The sequence below is a fragment of the Acomys russatus genome, chromosome 27, assembly GCF_903995435.1.
Source record: "Acomys russatus chromosome 27, mAcoRus1.1, whole genome shotgun sequence".
In the NCBI taxonomy this organism is placed as follows: Eukaryota; Metazoa; Chordata; class Mammalia; order Rodentia; family Muridae; genus Acomys; species Acomys russatus.
Genome location: NC_067163.1, coordinates 57,682,827 through 57,701,905, shown reverse-complemented (window position 1 = coordinate 57,701,905; position 19,079 = coordinate 57,682,827). Strand labels below are relative to the sequence as shown.

Here is a 19,079-nt window from a genome sequence, read left to right as displayed (position 1 = left end):
TTAATTAAATCATGCGTTTTGAGGTATTTTTCAACTTTGCTCTCCTTTTTTTTCCTCCAACAAAATAAAGCAAAGGCTCTGGGCTTCCGGGGTCGCCTCAGCTCTCCAGGTCACGCCGGTTTGGAACGACCTCCCCCGAGCCCCTCGGGCAGCCCCGCCCTTCCAGCGAGCCCCTCGTGCGGACCCGCCCATATGACGTCACGAGTCTCCACCCGTTGGGAGGCGGGGCCCGCGCAAGCGCGACCTGGGCTCAGGCGGAGGCGGGGCAGACGCGGCTCTGACTTCCAACATGGCGCACGCAGGCGGTGGAGGCTCCGCGGGCCGGGGATTCGGCGGCTCCCGCTGGGGTCGTTCAGGTTCCGGGGGCCACGAGAAGCTGCCGGTGCACGTGAGTGACGCCCCCAGTGTCCTCCCGGGGGCCCGAACTCCCGCGGGCTGGCGCCCCGCCGCGCGGCCCCGCCTCGGCCTCTGCTCTGCGCAGCCGGGCCCCGCGGCCCCTACACCCCTTCTCCGGAATCCTTCGGATATCCCGACGGCCCCTCGGTTTCCCCCTAACGCCTCATTCCTTCCCGCCGTTCTTCGGACCTCCCGGAGATGCCGCGGTCCTTCTCGGCGTCTCCCACTCATTTCTGCGGTCCCTGTCATACCCGGGACCCCACGGTGCGCCCCGGAACCCCTCGGTCCTCCTCTCGGGGCCCGTAGTTACCCTCGCCGTCCCTCGGTTTTCCAAGGGACTTCGCGACCTCTCCGAGACCCTTCGGTCTTCCCCGCCGGTCCTCGGTCTAACCCGGAACTCCTCGAGGCCCCTCGGGACTACCCGCTGGCTCTCGGTCCTCCTCGTCGGCCGTCGATTCTCCCCGGAACACCGCGGTTGCCCGCGCAGCCCCGCGTCTCCCCGCGCCACTCCTCCTCTGTCCCTGGCCTTCCAGCCCTCCTCCTCCACATTAGCGTGACCCCGGCTACCCATGGCCTTCTCGTTCCCCGCAGGTGGAGGACGCTCTCACGTACCTCGACCAAGTGAAGATCCGCTTTGGCAGCGACCCTGCCACCTACAATGGCTTCCTGGAGATCATGAAGGAGTTCAAAAGCCAAAGGTAATCTGCAAGGGCCTCTGGGGAGCAGTGCCACCCCACCCCACCCCACCCTCACCATGGCCCCACAGCTGGTGGTCTTGGGCAGGTTGGGTAGCTCTCAGGAGCTGATGGCGATTCTGGAAAGGAGTGCAGAAATTGGGGAGTGGGGGAGATCCAGGCCTGGACAGAGAGCGCTGGGTGCAGTCTTTATTTAAACCATTGATTTGAGGGTCAGGTGAAGGTGCCTGCGAGCGAGCCTGCCCACCTGAGTTCCAGCCCCAGACACTCAATGGGAGGAAGAGAGAACTGGCTCCTACAAGTTGTCCTCCAAGTGGCCCTTGGCAGCTGTGGTACACGCCCACACGCAAAAAATAAATTGATACATGACATTTTTGAGATGTTTGTTTTTAAAGAGTTTTGATTGTGAAAGGCTAGGGGGTACAGATTTTGATTGTTAGTTTTGGAGAGTATTTTCTTGTAAATACTGCAAGAAAATGTTACTTACAGAGGCATACACTTTCTCTTCTTAAGTCTTATCTCTAAGGTGCTTTCCTGCAGCACTTCCCAATCTGGAGCCTGTGTGGCTATAAAGAACACAAATCACAGGACCTGTTTGTAGACACAGAACAGTTAGGTATAGTGAGGTGTCATGGAGTTTTATGCCTATGTCTTCTAGAACCTTCTGGGGGGGCATAGCTTGGTAAGGGACAGGTAGGTGGAGCTAAAGCCAAGGCTGTCAGTCAGTGTCCCCCACATGTTGGCACTACCCTGCCACTGCAAGGCCTGGGCTGCTTTCCTTGTGGACATTCAGGGCACTGAGGCCAGAAGAAGACGTTCCCCATGGCCGTCCTCCATTTTTTCCCAGTTCCCCAAGTTGAAGGCTCTGGTGTTTATATATCTCCTTTAGCTTAAAAAAAAAAAAAAAAATCAAAAAGTATCCTAATTCGTAAAATATGAGGAAACACATTGCTGGGCTATTGATTCTTAGCCCTGTACCCAGCTTTTGGGACCCCTCAGGAGCTCAGATGGCCTGGAGAGCTGTGAATACTTTACAGTTCCTGCCAGACCTAGCCACAGGTGGTCGCACATGCTGGGACCCATTTTAGGAGCCTGAGCTGTGACAGCCTCATAGGCATTTGAGGGAGTGGGGTTTTCATGTTTGCTCCCAGGACTCTTGCCCACTTGCATCTGTTTTTCCCAGCATCGACACCCCTGGCGTGATCAGACGTGTATCCCAGCTTTTCCATGAGCACCCTGACCTCATTGTGGGATTTAATGCTTTCCTTCCACTCGGATACCGCATTGACATTCCCAAGAACGGCAAGTTGAACATGCAGTCGCCTCTGAGCAGCCAGGTAGGCTTCGCTTGAGTGATGTGGGCCTTGAGAGCCACGCCCACGGGGAGCGCAGCCAGGTGGTGGTGGTGTCGTCGCAGGAGCCTCTGCGGCCCATTCTTCTCTAGGTTTTCTAGTCCAAGCCAAGATACACAGAAGCAGTGTCTACAGCCCGAAGAGAGTGGTGGGGAGGTCCTAAGTATGTGGCTGGGCTGTGGTCCAGTGTGGCATAGTACACTAGCATAGGCAAAGCCCTGGCCCAGTCCCCAGCATGTGGGGGTGGGCGCTTAGGGGAGGTGACGCCAAGGTCCAGGAGTACTTTATGTTCAGAGTTGTTGCATCACCAGCTGTGGGGCCTGCCTCAGGGCTGTCCCAGCAAGCCTACCGGGCCAAGTATGCGGTAGCCTCCGATGGCTTCCACTGATCTCACGCCACCAGTAACCCAAGTGGTTGGGCTGTGTGCATGCAGATAGCTGTTTTCTGTCACTGTCATGGGATTGTCAAAGGCTCTTTTCTCAGCTCAGGCTTGCACTCTGCAGCCTTCTGCCACTCTGACGTCAGCACAGACAGGTCTGAAACTGTTCCTCCTGCCTCAGCCCTTCGAGTGCTAGGATGACATGTGACCTACCACAGCAGGCTTTCAGTAAAGCTGGAGAGGGGCCCTGGAAAGGTGGTGTGGCCCGCGGGACCTTCTGAGTGGCTCCTGTGGATGTTATGCCAGGCCCGGAAGTGCTGCCCAGTTTGCAGAGGGAGCTCTAGGAAGCGCATGCTGCTGAGTCCGCACGGCTCTCCATTTCCTGCCTGTGCCTGGAACCCAGGCTCCATGGCGACCAAAGGGTTCGCTGCGCGGCAAAGCAGTAAGACCTTTGTTGACAGCAAAGAGCAGTTCCTGGATGTGTGCACTGTCTGAACATCCTTGCCATGCACGAGAAAGCTGCAGGGAGCCGGAGCTGGGCAAGTGGGGCTGAGCCATGGGTGGCTGAGGCAGAGTGAAGCCAGGAGCAGTTTTGTTTCTTTGATGGGTGGCTTAGGTGACCAAGGGGCTCCAGGGACTTAACAGAAAGGATGACAAAGACAGTCTCACGTCCATAGACAGGTCACAACTGCCAGTCGTAAGTCGCCTGTGAGTCTTGGTGACAGTGATGGCCTGATCTGACCCAGGGGTTTCCTGCTTTCTACCTTTAGAGTTCACAGGAGAAGTCCTTCAGGGTTCCTAGGATCTTAGCGACATCATCGCAGCGGGGAACCTCAGGTCCCCACATGGCAGTGCCCTGCAGATTTCCATTCTTTGAGCCTTTGTTCTCTTGGCTGTTTTCCTCATTTGAGACAAGGCCGGCCCTGGAACCTAACATTCTCCTGCATCAGCTTCCAGAGTGCTGGGATGACAGTCACCCATGATACGCACCCAAACACCGCTGCTGCAAAATGTTGCTTTCATTCACTCTCTGTCCCTTTCTCCCCTCTTTTCCATTTCATTAGTGTGGCCTGACACCCTCAGGTGAGCACTGTCCCCTTATGTGCTGAGAGTGGAGTTGAGGGAGTCCCCATGTGTTGGGATGCCTCTGGTGGGGTTTTGTTTTGTGAGGAGTTCTGCACTCTGGCATGTGGTGCAACCCAGGATACCTGTGCCTTCGCTGCAGCAGCTGAAAGAGCCAGGCTAGTGAGCACTAGGTCCCAGTTGACAACACAGGGCTTGAGGGCAAGCAGAGCTGGGTGCTTTGATTCAAAGTGCCAATTCCAACACTTGGGAGGCAGGAGATTTGCCATGAGATGAAAGCCAGCCTGGGCTACAGAGTGAGACCCTACCTTATCTGTCCTGTCAAAGTCAGGAACAGATAGCCAGGCCCTGCCATAAGCAGGAGGCTCAGAAAACATTCACCTGCTGTTGCTTCCGCCTGAGTCAGCATCTTGGGAACCGTCATGTCAGGGCCCTGGCACTGCAGAATGCCCTTGTGTGGCTGTCCTCCTGACAGCCTTTACCTGTGCTTTTCCAGGTCCTCTCCGTCACTGAGCCGTGTTAGGGAAGGGATAGGAAACCAGCCGTCAGTGGACAAGGGAAGATGGGACACCTAGCTTCTGGGGACAGTTAGAGGAGGGCCTTTGCCACCCTCTTTGGAGAGGCTGGGTCAGTTCTTGACAAGGACAGAAAGTGTCTTGTGTCGGATGAATTCTGAACCACCACTTCCTTGGAGCTGGGTCCTCAGTTTAGCTTGGGGTTTGGATTTAAGACTCCCAATGAGAGACCAGTTGACAGCAGGGATTTTGTGGGGCCCTTAGAGGGATGGGGCGCTTGAGAGAGTTGTCTGTAAAGTGTAACAGGGCTGGAGGGCAGCCGAGAGGCCAGCCTGCAGGACATGGCCTGGCCAGGAAGACTTCTGCTGCTGGGCCAGGAATCAGCCAGTCCAGAGACCCCTCAGAGGGTGGGGAGGACCCATACCTTGGAGTATAGGACCCAGCGGGGGTGGGGGGCGCAGTGAGATAAGGTGTGTGTGACCCAGGCTGGCCTTTGTGGTGGAGGTTGGTCCCTAGGCCGTGGGGCTGGCTGTGCTCGTGTAGACTCTTGAACGTCATGGTTCCTGGGTAGATGTGGGGCTCAGCTGTCTACACATCACCCCATGGGGAAGGGGGTGTGAGTGCAGGCAGGGAGAAAGCAGAGATGCAGCAGGGCCTGTCTGCTTGTAGGCTTGTAGGCTGTGTAGTGGTGGTTTTTATATTTTCCAAAGATCACAGTAGAACATTTTATTAGAGCTGTACAGGTATCACCACTAATGCCAGAACATTCCATCACCCCAGGAACAAGCCCCTGCCAGCCATTCCTGCTTTTTTTTTTTTTTTTTTTAAGTTTTATTTATTTATTATGGACACAGATCTTGTTGTAGAGCGTTGTGAGCCAACATGTGGTTGGTGGGAATTGAACTCATGACCTCTGGAAGAGCAGTCAGCGCTCTTAACCTCTGAGCCATCTCTCCAGCCCCATTCCTGCTTCTTGTCTGTGTATTACCTGCTGTGGGCATTTCATCAGTCGTTCATACTGTAGTATGTGTCAAGCTTCCTCTTGGCTAAGTACTGTTCCACTGGGTGGACACCATGTTTTGTCTGGTTTTTTTTTTTTTTTTTTTTTTTTTTTTTTGTGTGCATGTTTTGAGCTGTTTCTGTTTCCACCTTGTGTTGGCTGTTGGGAGTGGTGCCTCACTGAATGTTGCTGTGTTGAGTCCTTTCCAGTTTCTGGATCTGCTTATAGGATTGTGATTGTTGGACCATAGGGAAATTCTATGTTGGGTTATTGGGGAGCTGAAGGCTGTTTCCATAGTAACTGTTCTTATCACCATCTAATTCCATCTGCAGAGTCCCTGGCCAGAGGGCTGGCTCTCTGTCGTGCCATACTGGCTTATTCGGGGGACCCATGGGATCATGTGGTGCTGGCATCTGAGTGGCTGGGGAGGCCCCAGTCTTGCCAAGGACTTATCCAGACCCCCGTGACCTTGAGTGCAGGCAGGCAGGTTCCTAAGAGTCTTAGCCTTCGCTTGTGATTAGTTTCTGTGTCCTCAGCTTTGGCTTCTGGCACTGTGTCTCCACCCTCGCCATGGTTATCTGTCCGGGCACTAGTACCACTAGTTGCCTCTGATCCTTGAGTTCTGCACCAGCAGATTTGCCACACAAATTGCGTGTTTCAGGAAATGCATGCACCTGTGTGCTGCACATATGGACTGGCTTAGGGCCCTGGGAGTCTCTGTGTCTGAGCCCCACCCCAGCCTGTACTTGTGTTGTGTGTAATCGTCATTCTAGTCCACAGGGTAGAACCATTGACAGCGTACCTGGTGTGAAACGCCTGCGGATGATGTGTGCTTGTGGGAGGCGCTGAGTAACTGTGTGATGCTGGTCCACATTTGCAGTCGGTGGGGGGAGGTCCTGGAGCCTCTTACCCATTGGATACTAAGGCACTGCTGTCTGGAGATGGGATCTTGAATGCGTAAACATGAGCCAGATGAGGCCATTTGGGTGGTCCCTAATTAAATTTGGCTAGTATTCTTCTTTATGTGTGTGGCTTTTAGAGACAGGGTTTCTCTGTGTATCCCTGACTGTCCTGGAACTTGGCTCTGTAGACCAGGCTGGCCTCCAACTCACAGACATCTGTTTGTCTCTGCCTCCCGAGTGCTGAGATGAGAGGTGTGCATCTTCACTCAGGAACCCGAGTCCTTGGTACTGGCACCTCACTCACTACACACACTTTCTGCCTCCAGCCTGTTAAGGGAAATTACCTGTTGTCCAAGAATCCACTCAGGTGCTGTTTGTGCGCCTGCTACCCCGAGGCAAGAGCTGCTGGGAAAAACAGGAAAGTTGTTCAAAGTCACTAAAAGATGACTCTGGAAGATCATGTGAGTGTGCTGTCCGACTAGAACCTTCTGTTCCCATGGAGAAGGTAGGGTGCCTTCTCTAGGACTCTAGACCTGAGCACTTGCCTGTACTGGAGGCCCCAGGTTCCACCTCTGTAACTGCCAGGAAACCAGACACCAGGATGCTGGTTCTCCCTGTAAAGTAGGCTTCCATAGGAATGAGAGAGACATGCTGTGTGTCTAGCGGGAGAAAAATGTACACAAGATGCTCTGATGACTGATGCCTCTCACTTGAGGTGTCCTGGTGCTGTGCACCCAGAGTCCCTGTTGTCATCTGAGGACACTCTTGCTAAGATGGGCACGTCACCCACAGCCCCGCACATAGCTGCAGCAGGGTTCTTTCTCCAGGGTTTGTGACTCCCTTGCATGCTGATCTCTCAGAGTGGAAGCTAGCCAGGCCACATAGATCCTGCCTCAGGAGTACAGGGATGGCCCTGCTGAAACTGCAGTCCTAGGCACGGTGCTTGGAGATCTAGGGAGGCTCCCTTGGGCCCACAGGAACAGTCTCGTCAGCACCGTTCTCTGGCCATCCCACGCCACTCATTGCCTGTGTTCTGCAGGAGAACTCCCACAGCCATGGTGACTGTGGCGAGGACTTGAAGCACATGTCCTACAAGGAGGACAGAGGCCGAGTGCCCCTTGAGTCAGACTCTGTGGAGTTCAACAATGCCATCAGCTATGTGAACAAGATCAAGACCCGCTTTCTGGACCACCCTGAGATCTACAGGTCCTTCCTGGAGATCCTCCACACCTACCAGGTGAGGCCAGTCCACCACAGCACCTGGGGCCTCTCCCTACCCGGGCACTGCTTGGCATTTGGGAGCTCAGGGCCCCAAAAGCTGGCCAGACACTTGCAGCAAGTCACAACCCAGCCAGACTCCATTGGTAGCGTTTCTCAACCAGGTCATAATGCCAGTGTTGAGTCTGGTTCTGGGGGAGTCAGAGGTGGAAAAAGAATGGGTGTTGAGAGGTGTGTAGGCCAGCCATGGCCATCCCTTGGTTCAGTAGCAGGGAGAAAGAAGGCTAGAGACAGCCAGTGAAGGGTCCAGAGGTCAAAGTACACAGCCCTGAGTGTCACATAGGAAATGTTGTGAGCCAGCTCAACAGCCAGCACTTGGAACAATAGGATATGTCTCCAGCACTACACAACACATAAAGTTGCAAAAAAAAGTTTTGTTTGGCATACAAGGTCACAATTATAAAGCTGACCCTGGCTCACCATGAATTTGCAGAGCCCCGTTGATGACCCACATTTGAAGCACAGCTCCAGTGTGTGGTGGGATGTCCAAACCTCAGGTAGTGCCAGTGTGGCTCCCAGCACAGCAGCACCGACCTCCAGGGTGTGCACAGGTGTGGGATACTGGTGTAGTTTTGTGTTTTGGGGAACATACCAGCCAACTGAGTGTATCTTGCTACTGGACAGTGTGTCTGAGACATGTCGTACCACAAGCAAACACAGTTCATTGCAGCATCATGTGAGGCGGCCCTGCTGAAGCTGTCCTGTTAGTTTAAGGAAGCTTGGCACCGTCTGCAGAGGCCAAGCCCAGAGTTCGGGCCACGGTTAGGCATATGCGCTCAGCCTGTTCCACAGCAGCGTCCTCTGCTCAAAGTTAAGAGGCTCAGCTTTGTCTGTGTCCCTGGGAAAGCACAGGTGGCCAGAGCACTGTGCTTGTTACTCTTCCAGTTTGATTTTCGTAGGGGACGGACCTACCCAGGCTGCTGAACTGTCTTCCTTGCCTGCTCCTAAGGTTTTGTTTTGTTTTTGTTTTTTGAGACAGGGTTTCTCTGTGTAGCCTTGGTCCTGAACTCGTTTTGAGACCAGGCTGTCCTTGAACTCATAGCAATCTGCCTGACTCTGCCTCCTGAGCACTGGTCTAAGTTGTATGTTTTAAAACAGTGCTTTGAAGCCAGATGTGGTGGCACATACCCTTATCCCAGAATTCAGAATGCTGAGCCAGGGGGATTGCTGTAAGTCCAAGGGCATCCTGGACTACACAGTAAGCCCAGACTCCCTCCTGAGCCGCCTTGGGATCCTTAAAACCAAAGCAGTCTGTTGGGGCTGCAGTGTTGTCACAGCCGTGGATTCTCAGCAGAGGATGCTCTTGGTTCTCGGGTCCAGAGCATCAGGGTTTGGGTTGGAGTCATCTTACCCTTTCCCTTAGTCGCCCTGCAATGCCGACACTTTCCCTACCAGGTGAGGGTGCTGTTCAGAGGGCTGCTGAGGGTGTGTGAGGCGGTGGGTTCATTCCTAGCACTGTGCAGAAAAGCCACACAAAACAGCTTCCCTTCCTGAAAGGGCACTCCACAGGGCTGCTGTCACGTTGTGGCCACGTGGCCATTGCAGTCTGGGCCCAGTGCTGTGCTCTCCCCTGCCCCGTCTGTCTGTCTGTCTGTCTCCTTCTCTCTTGTTTATTTGGGTAGTGGTGGTTGTTCTCTGAGACAGGGTTGCTCTGTGTAACCTCGCTGTCCTGGCCTCAGAGATCCACCTGCCTCTGCCTCCCCAAGTACACTCAGCGCTGTTCTCTTGACTATGACAGTTACTGTAAGGTGGCATATTTCTACCAAAGTCCTTTTCTTTGCCTTTTTTTTTTCTTCTCTTCCTTTCTTCCTTCTCCCTCCCTCCCTCCCTCCCTCTCACAACATGTCTCGTCCTGTAACTCAGCCTAGCCTGGTGTTGGCAATCCTTCTGCGTCAGCCTTCTGTAATGCTGGAATGTCAGGTGTGTGCTATCACGCTGTCCTGAAGGCCGCCTGGATTCTGCATTCCTGCCTCCATCCTCTGGCCCACCCTGTTGCCTCCAGCCCAGGGTGTGCTGTCTCCTCACACACCTCCATCCTCGTTCTCCCACACCTTGGTCTCCCTCGCCTCTCTTCTCCCTCAGCTTGCTCTTCCACACGTGAGTCCTCCCACACCTCCTCCAGTGGAGCACCGAGAGCCGCTCTCTGTTCATCACTCACCCCTGATCCAGTAATTACGGCTCCCTCTCAGGAAGGGCACCAGGGCTTTCTCTTACTAGGTGCCCTGCTCTCTATTGCCCTGAGCGCCATTGTACCCTCCTCTTCCAGTATGGCAGGGCTCAGGCCACTGAATGTAGAATACACTTATAGTGTAGGCCCAGGGCTGACAGCTACCCATCGCAACACTGGGGCCTGTCTCACCCTCTTTTCTTTTCCCACCTGCAGAAGGAACAGCTGCACACTAAGGGTCGCCCGTTCCGTGGCATGTCCGAGGAGGAGGTCTTCACAGAGGTGGCTAATCTCTTCCGTGGTCAGGAAGACCTGCTGTCGGAGTTCGGACAGTTCTTGCCTGAGGCAAAGAGGTCCCTGGTGAGTGCCAAGTGCCTAGGATCCTGCCTGCAAGCTGAGTGTGAGGAGCTATTCTGCCAGGCGTGTCTCACACACTGTGACTGCAGTTCTTTGGGAGGAAGTGTGTCTTCACATGGAGATGGGCTCTCGGGGTAGGTGAAGGAGGGCTCGGCCCAGGACCACACTGCACTTGGCTTTCTCCTCACCTTACCCCATGTCGTGGCCTGAGGTTTGCCACAGGTGCCTTGTCTGTGCCTTCTTTTTTTATGCATACTAGTCATCTTTGAAAAGTAGAGATGAGCTGCATGAACCATAAAATTCACTGCTTTAAGGTACACAATTCTGGGCCAGGGAGTGGGGTTGGGGGGTTGTTGGTGGTGGTAGTGGCATTACACACCTTTAGTCCCCACACTTGGAGGCAGAGCCAGGCGATGCCTGAGTGTGAGGCTAACGTGGTTGGCAGAGCCAATTTCCAGACTACTCAGGACTGCAAAGGATAAGAGTTCAGTGTCATGCAGTCTGCTTACCGTGTAGTACAATTGTGACCTTGCTAGTTATAGGCTACATGGCTCCCAGAAGGAGACCCTGTCCCCATCAGCACTTGCCCAGTCCATCCCCCGGCTTCTGATCTGCCTGCTCTGGACTTTTGTCACTGGGGTCTGTGTTTTTTGAGATTTGTCTGTATTTAGCCTTTGCTAGTGTTCCCTCTTGTTTGCTGATGGCTGGGTGGTAATGTTCCCAAGTGTGCGTTTTCCCGTCTCATCCACTTGTGTTGTGGACATGGGGCGGTTTGCTTTGACACCATTGGGAGTGGCCAGACATGTACAAGTGACGGTTTAGATGCCTAATGGCCGCTCTGCATCTGAGTGCCCATGCACTTCCTGGGTCACATGTAGTTTCATTTAACTTCCTGAAGAATTTAGTGCTTTCTGCAGTAGTGACTCCATTTCATGGTCCACCAGTGGTCCCATTCCCCGGGTCCTGCCCATACGTGGTCCTTTCCATTTTGTATTAAGCTGTTTTACAACTGTCAGAACAAGATGTGCCTCAGCCTGGGCTGGTTTCCCCAGTGCCGACTGATTCTGTTGAGTGTCGTGTTTGTGTGCTGCCTTTTAAGATAAGTTGTTTATTACTGTTCATGTGTGTGCATGTTTTGCCTGGATGAGTTTTTGTGCACCACATGCATGCAGGTGCCTTTGGAGACCAGAAGAAGGCGTTGGATCCTCTGGAGCTGGAGTTACAGATGGCTGTGGGCTGTCATGTGGGTCCTGGAACTTGGACCCGGGTCCTCTGCAAGAGACCTGTCTCCACAGCTGCAGCTGAGTTGTCGCTGTTGCCCCACGAGCTTCCTACGTGTGTGATCCGCAGATTCTCACCTCTGCCTCCTGTTGTCTTTTCCCTGCTTTTCATGTTTGTGATACACAAAATCTTTTGATTTTTGATTAATTTTTTTTCACATCACTCTTCACCTTAAACTTTAGAAGCTGTTGCTGTGCAGTTGAGATAATGAGATTTCCCTTGTTTTGTTACAGTTTTACTCTTTTGGCCCTTGAACTGCATTTTGTATGTGGGGAGTTGGGTGGGCCTAGCACTGCTGTGCTTGGCACCATGTTGACAGTGTGAGCACTATGTGTGCAGGTGCTGTGGCTGCGCTGCTGTGCAGCTGCCTGTGTGTTCTCAGGCCTCACACGGGCACTGTGGCCTTTGCAGTGACTGAAGAGCAGGAAGCCAGCATCCTCCACCTCCTTGCTTGTCAGGCTTGCCTTCAGCGTGATCCTCCTGCCTAAGGCTCCCTGAGTGCTGAATCACCGTCATGGGCCACTATTCCCCGGGTCATTCTTTTTTTTTTTTCCTTTTTCCAGTTGTAGTTACTGTTTCATGCATGAGTGCGTGCACAGGCCAGCCACAGCTGATACGGAAGTCAAAGGAGAACTTGGGGGAGTTCATTTTCCCCTTTTCACCTTCTGTGTCTCAGGATCACCCTTGAGTCTGCTTTACTCAGTGGACCATGTTGTTAACCTTGGCCTGGTTTTTGGTCTGGTCAGGTGTTTGCATCCTGGCCTATTCCCATTGTTTTCTCAGGCTTCTTACTTGGGCCAGTGGCCAGTTACCTCAGGGTTTGTCACCGTGCCTTGAACCATGTCAGCCATGGGTAGGATGAAACCTGCATCGTCCAGCATAGGGCTGTGGCTTGACTCCCTTCCACATGGCATCTAGGTGCCCTCCAGGGCGCAGATGATGGCAGAGCCTGGGGCCACTGGCCTGCTGTGCGCTCCATCTTCAGCGAGAGCCAGGCTGTACGTTGCCCTTGGGCCTTGCTTCCTCCTCAGAACTGTGACCATCTGTCTACCCAAGTGAGACCGTGAGCTGCTGGCTCACTTCCAGCTGGTGATTGTAGTGCCAGCTCCTGTAACAAATGCAGAAGCACGTTCGCTCTCATCTCCCTGAATGTCTCCAGAGCTGCATGACCTACAGGAACCCTTGAGTGTGCCTGGAGGGGACGAGGCCCTTCCTTTTTGAGTCTTTGCCTCTTTTTCTGTAAGGCTTAGACGTACTAGTGAGGGTCCCCTTTGAAATAATGGCTGTTGTCTTAGTGGCTTCTCTGTCTTGTTTGGTTTTAGTGTCACTGTGACAGACATGGGAGAGCACCTAAGGGAAGAAGGTTCATCTTGGCCCATTGTCTCCTAGGTCTCTGCTGCTGTCCCTGGCTCCCTGGACTCTGAGCCTGTTCTGAGAAGACCCTCAGGGCGGTGGGGCTGATGCAGAGGCTACTTATCTCCTAGCTTCTAGGACCTCCCACAACAGCACACCTAGCTGGATACCATCAGTACATGAGCCTTTGGGGGTGCTCATCTGGATACCATGGTAGCCTATTCTATCAGCAGAACCCCCTGGCTGCCGCTGGGGACCTTACAAGTATGTAGGAGATGGGTGTTAACTTCAGGGTCCTCATGGCACGGCTGCAGATTATAGGTTAGGGTGAGTTTCTTGTCAGCTGCTTCTCAAGCTGGGGCTAGTATGGGTCCTCAGATCTGGCTGCTACATCTGAGAGGCATGGCCCTGTCCCAACCCCTCTTGGAATTGGGAGCCTATGCCGTCCTCTACTGCCCTCCCTGAGCTAGCCCTGAGTGAGTGAAATGATGCTGAGGTGGGGCTGGTGGAGCTGGTGGAAGTAGAGCTTGAGCCTAGTTGCTCCCTCGCTTTCTGCAGTGGTGGGCCTGGTGCTGGGCCTTGCAGGCTGTACACACAGCTCTGACCCTGGGCTGAGGCTCAGCAAGCACCCAGTAAAGCTGGCTGCCCGCCTGTGGCCCTCTTCAGTCCTAGCCCACAGGAAAACCAGAACAGCCAGACAGCTTGTCTGCTGGACCAAGGTGATAGTCCAGACCTTTAATGCCTGTACTCTGGAGGGAGAGGCCCATCACCTGGGGCTACATAGACACTGTCTCAAAAACAACTGCTAAGTCTTAAACCTGGGATGGGTGGGTAACTGGAGTGCCTGTTTAACACATCAAACCCAGTGCTGGCCACCTGTTGCTCAGTAGCTAAGAGTCCTGGCTCTTCCCACTGCCCCCTCCTCCATCCCTGTCCCTCTCTGCTCCCCAGCCTGATTCCTACATAGCGCAGCCCTTTTGGCTCCCGCCTGCTCCCCTGTTGGGTCTTTCTTGGTTGTGTCCTCCCCACTTCATGGCCCAGTTCAGCCGGACCCTCCCAGATGCCTCTGGCTGTGTTCTTCCTCATACCCACAGTAAATCTCCTCAACCATACCTGGAGAATGATCATGTCCTCACCAGATGAAAGGAAGAGAAAAATGGCATGACCACTGAACGTGGCCATGGGGGGTGAGGGGAGCGAGAGGGGCGAAGTGAGGGTGCCTGGGAACACAGAGGCCAAGAGGGCATTAGCAGAGTGAGAAGTGCAGTAAGTGGCCAGGTAGTACTGGCCATGCTGAAAGACTGGTGGCCAGTGTCCACTTCCTATGTTAGATAGGTACCTCAGCGAGTCATTTATGCTGGGTGTCTTTGAGACCTAACAATAGTAACAACCAAACAGCTCCTGCTAGGGAGGCAGAGACAAACAGACGTGAGTTCGAGGCCAGGTCAGCCTGGTCTACAGAGCTAGTTCCAGGACAGCCAGGGCTACACAGAAACTGTCCGGTGGGGGTAGGGGGAGAGGTAAGGTTTCGGGGGAGAGAGACTATTTCTGACACAGCATTCATGGAACTCTGCCAGCTTCCTTCCCTGCACTTCCTCTTGAGTCACTGCCATGACTGAGGGTCTACAGTCCCCCCACCCCCATCCACCCACTCCCGACACAGCAGAGTATGTGAGCAGCGTCAGCGCAGTGTGAGGAGAGCTGCCCTGTGTACCAAGCAGAGGGTGCCTCTCCATCTTACCAGCTGTTGAGTGCACATCATAACATTACAGACTTCTGTAGTTCTCATTTTAAGCCAGGGATAAACTGGTGTCATCCTTTTAAACCTGGCTGTCAGGTACCACCAGTTGAGTCCAAGTGTTCCTTGTACATTGGAGAGCCAGCCCTGCTCTAGTGTCTCAGTAGCCTCATCATAGCTCAGGCGAATGAGCACAGCTGTGGGCCAGGAAAACTTTGCAAAGTGAATGGGCGTAGCTGTCAATAAAAGTTTATTTGTGAGTGGGCTATTTACAGAGTGAACGGGTTTGGCTATCAATAAAGCTTCACAGAATGAGTGGGCTGCCTGCAAACCAATAAAACCTCCTACAGAATGAATGGCTATGGCTGTTGGCCATAGGCCTCATGTGAGTAATTGGCCAACCCAGCCCTGATTTTGGGTCTGCGTAGGCAAAGAGCATTAAACAACTAGTGTGAGAATGAGGGGGCAGTGGCAAGCTCAGCAGTGCAGAGTGCTCTGAAGCTAAGCTGCCAAGCTTCCGCTAACCCCTGGAGGCCTGCTGCACTGCACAGCCCCTACCTGCCTCTGCAGAATTGGGAGTTTGGATCTGTTTGAATTGGAGGGAAAAAGAAAAGTTGCTGGGACAGTTTAGAATCTTTGCGTAACTAAGCTCTGTTTTGGGGGCTGGTTCGGTCTTGTGCTTCTCCTGCCTCAGCCTCCTGAGGGCCAAGGTAACAGCTGTGTGCCGTCATACCTAGCTATTGGGTTTAGGGGATTTGTCTTACCTGAGGCTGAAGGGTAGACTTTTATGTTGTAAAAATGTCTTACCCTCAAGAGAGTAGTTTCTCCTCCAGAGATGATCTTTTAAACCATTTCTTCAGAGCCTTGCTGTGTGCATATGCGGTTGGGCGCTTTCTCCGTAAGACATGGTAACAAATGGCTTCCTGCTGATTCTGCCCTCTGTGTATTTTCTTTTGGTTTTTCGAGACAGGGTTTCTCTATGTAGCCTTGGCTGTCCTGCAGACTCGCTTTGTAGACCAGGCTGGCCTTGAACTCACAGCGATCCACCTCCTGAGTGCTGGGATTACAGGCATGTGCCACTGTGCCCCGCTACTGATTTTTTTCTTGTTTTTGTTTTTACCTTTTTCTTTTTGCCCCAAGCATTGCACATAGCTGCCATGGCAGCAGCACAGGGTCAGCTGGCATAGCTTGCTGCTGTTGTTCTGTCCAGATACATTTTGACTGCGTTTTGCCCACGGCCTGGGCGGGTAGCACATCTTTCACATGGTATCTGTGTGTCTGTGTCCCATGCAGTGGGAGCCGGTGTTAGCGAGTCTCGGCCTCTCCTAGCTTCTGGGAGGAGTACCATCTGCGCCTTGTCAGTTAAACCATCCCTCTTTGTGGTAGTCCACAGACAAGGACACTCCCAAGACATGTCCGTCACTCATGACAAACATTCAAGGCCCCTAGCAGTGACCTGGATGATGTGAGCTATTTCCTGCTGCCCACCCCCTACCTAGAATGCTTTGTGTCTTCTGCAGACACCCAGCCTACCAGAGAAACTCAGTTGTCTCCCTGATAAGCCTCTGGCTCCTTAGAGGCCACAGGGAGCCAGCCTCCTGCAGCCTTGTGCAAGGAGTCTGTACACTCGCTCTCTGCTCCAGAGAAGAGGACCATCTCCCTGTTCTCCTCCAGAGACCCTGGCCTGTGGCACACAGTGCCCACCAGGGCTCTAGACAAAGCAGAATCTGCTGCATGTGCCCAGCTGTGCTGTCTCCCTTTCCCCACATGACCACCACCTGTTTGTGTCCTTAGTTCACAGGCAATGGGCCCTGCGAGATGAGCAGCGTACAGAAGAACGAGGAGAAGAGTCTGGAACACAGCAAGAAGCGCTCGAGGCCTTCACTCCTGCGCCCTGTGTCTGCACCAGCCAAGGTGGGTGCTTGCTGCACATGACAGGAGTGAGGTGGAGGCCCATGCAGCAGGGGAGCCTAGTCTACTGGCCTGGCGCTCCCTCTCCTGCTTTCCTGACCTGAGCCTGTGAGGAGGAAGGGGGAGCTGGAAGGAAGGGTGTGGCGCGCTGCTGATTCTCCTTTTCACTGTCCTGACTCTTTCGTAGGTGGGGCTGCAGTTGAAATGTGCAGTTGTATGGTTTGGTTACTGCACAAATGAGGAGTGAAGGTGGCTGGCAGCAGTTCCTGTCCTACACATCACCCCACGATGGTGGATCTAGTTCTGTCACTGTGTGTTTTCTAGTTGACTTTCTATAGTAATAAAGTTTTTTGGCATTTCTGTTTATTTAGTTATGTGCAGCAGTGTCGACCTCGAGTCACAATTCACTACTATTACTGATATCTTGATACTCAAATGGTCCTGGGCTGGCCAGTGGGACCCTTCAGGCTGCCCGTGGGCCTCCTACCGTGTTCGTCTTTTTCATCCATACCTCACTCTTTAGGGTTGGCTATACAGCCGGGTGCTTCATGCCATGAGCCTGGGTCAAATGCAGGCCCAAGTCTGGTTTATTCATTTGTGTGTGATGCGTGTGTGTGAATGTGGCATGTCTTGGAGATCAGAGGACAGCTTCAGGTCACTTGGGAGCCTGTTTGACAGGCAGGCTTACTTGTAAAGTCATCCCATTGTCCGTATGTCCAGTTTAGAGACAAGTGTCACACACAGCCTTAGTTAGATGTGGCTTCCTCAGGATGCTCCTGATGCTGTCCCTCCCTGCCTCCTAGTCATCCTCTGGCCCACAAAACCACAGTTTCTGTGTTCCCGAGTCTGGGGTAAGGACTGGGGAGCTGCTCCCGGCACTGTGCACTCTCTAGTCCCTGAGTTCGTCCTCGTCCTTGGCTCCGGGCACCGAAGTCACAGCAGGATACATCACTGGCATCTACAGAGCATGCCCCTGGCCCACGCCTGACCCCCCACCCCCACCCCTGGCACACTGGGTGGTTTCCTTAGTGCTTGCCCACCGTTTCTCCAGTCAGTGTTAGTCAAACCCACACTAGGACCTGTTTTACAAAGGCCAAATTAATGTTTTCTGAGCACGTGTGAGGCCTGGCCCCTGTTTTTTCCCAGTCTGTCTACTAAGCATGGGCAAGGCCCTAGGTTTTAGTTCCCAGAGTGGTCTTGGATATATGATGCTCTGGCTTCTCTCAGTGTCTTCTGAGCATGCTTAAAGCCCTGGGTTCTATTTTCCCAGTCAGTGTTTTCCAGCTAGTGTGAAACCTCTACATTCTGTTTCTACGGAGCATTCACCACGCGTTGGTTCCACTTCCCCTTTAAGCACCTGCCCAGCACTTGTGAGGCCTGAGTTCTATTTTCCCAGCACTTACTACACATGCGTGAGGCCCTGCACTTGTTTCCCTGGCAGCTGTCAATCATGTGAAGGCTCGTGTCTTCCCCTGCTCTTCCAGAGTGTGGACCATTACTGCACATGGTCTTGGCCCCGACCTTGTTCTCCACAGCCTTCCAAGTGTGCTCAGCACCAGGTCCCATCCCCAGATCTGACGGTGCTGCTGTGGGCTGGTCCTGAGTTGGAGTCCCTGTTTCACACAGGGCCAAGGAGGGAGCAGCACCCTGATACTTGGTGGCCAGACATCACTGGGGTGCTGGAGACAGAGCCCTGCCAACTGCATCTGGAGCTTCCCCCGAGTTCATGTACCCCCTAGTCCCTGTGGTGGGGACCCACCATTAAGCCAAGGGTTTCTCTCTGCAGAAGAAGATGAAGCTCCGAGGCACCAAAGACCTGTCCATCGCTGCCGTGGGGAAGTACGGCACGCTGCAGGAGTTCTCCTTCTTTGACAAGGTGAGCGCGGCCTGCTCCCTCTGGACATAGCCGCTCTGCCTAGGCCTTCTGACGGGGGTCTGGAAGCAGGACCACTGGTGCATGGCTGCAGAACCAGACCAGACGGGGATGCGCGCATGCGCGCGCGCACACACACACACACACACACACACACACCTATGCAGCTTCTGCAGTGTCCAGTGTGCACACCTTTCATGGGTGTCCCTGTGCCCAACTCTCGTTACTCCCGCAGGTGCGCAGGGTGCTGAAGAGTCAGGAGGTGTACGAGAACTTCCTCCGCTGCATTGCGCTCTTCAATCAGGAGCTGGTGTCTGGCTCGGAGCTGCTGCAGCTCGTCAGTCCATTCCTGGGGTGAGTGGCTCCCACCCTCTGGGCTTCCTCCTGTCCCACTCAGACCCAGGGCGAGGGAGCCATGAAATGGGTTGTTAGTGTGTGATTCATTTCTCTTAAACGTTGGTTTACTTCGTATGTGTGCACAGGAGGCCAGAGGGCAAATTCTTGGGTGGGTCCTCTCCCACCATGTGGGTCTTAGGACCTGAACTCAGGTCATCAGAATTGGCAGCAAGCACCTTTACCCACTGAGCACTCTTGCACACCTGTGGTGGTCTTTATTAACTAAAGGTGTTCCCTAGTTATTGCTGGTGGACTCAACATTTGTAAAAATAATGACTTGAAAGCAGGGTCGCTAGTGCTAGGTGATCATAGGAGCTGACAGTCCTGGCTCCCCAGTGACCCTGTGCACTGTGTGGACAGTGTCCTTGGCTTCCCATGGCGCAGGTTATGACTCTTATGACAG

General features: G+C 53.6%; 1 protein-coding gene across 2 annotated transcripts in view; it reads left to right on the top strand.

Moving 5' to 3' along the window:
* Positions 1-247: 247 nt before the first annotated feature.
* Sin3b (SIN3 transcription regulator family member B) overlaps positions 248-19,079 on the top strand; it is a 33,349-nt gene continuing 14,517 nt past the window's right edge. Inside the window, exons 1-8 of one of the 2 annotated variants that reach the window (XM_051169466.1) lie at positions 248-388; positions 988-1,094; positions 2,275-2,428; positions 7,362-7,559; positions 9,984-10,127; positions 16,291-16,410; positions 18,194-18,283; positions 18,516-18,634. In XM_051169466.1, coding sequence (XP_051025423.1) covers positions 290-388; positions 988-1,094; positions 2,275-2,428; positions 7,362-7,559; positions 9,984-10,127; positions 16,291-16,410; positions 18,194-18,283; positions 18,516-18,634 — 1,031 coding nt within the window. In that variant the 5' untranslated portion in view covers positions 248-289. Of the gene's footprint in view, positions 389-987; positions 1,095-2,274; positions 2,429-7,361; positions 7,560-9,983; positions 10,128-16,290; positions 16,411-16,594; positions 16,770-18,193; positions 18,284-18,515; positions 18,635-19,079 lie in introns of those variants that run through there. The other variant, XM_051169467.1, reaches the window with a different exon arrangement.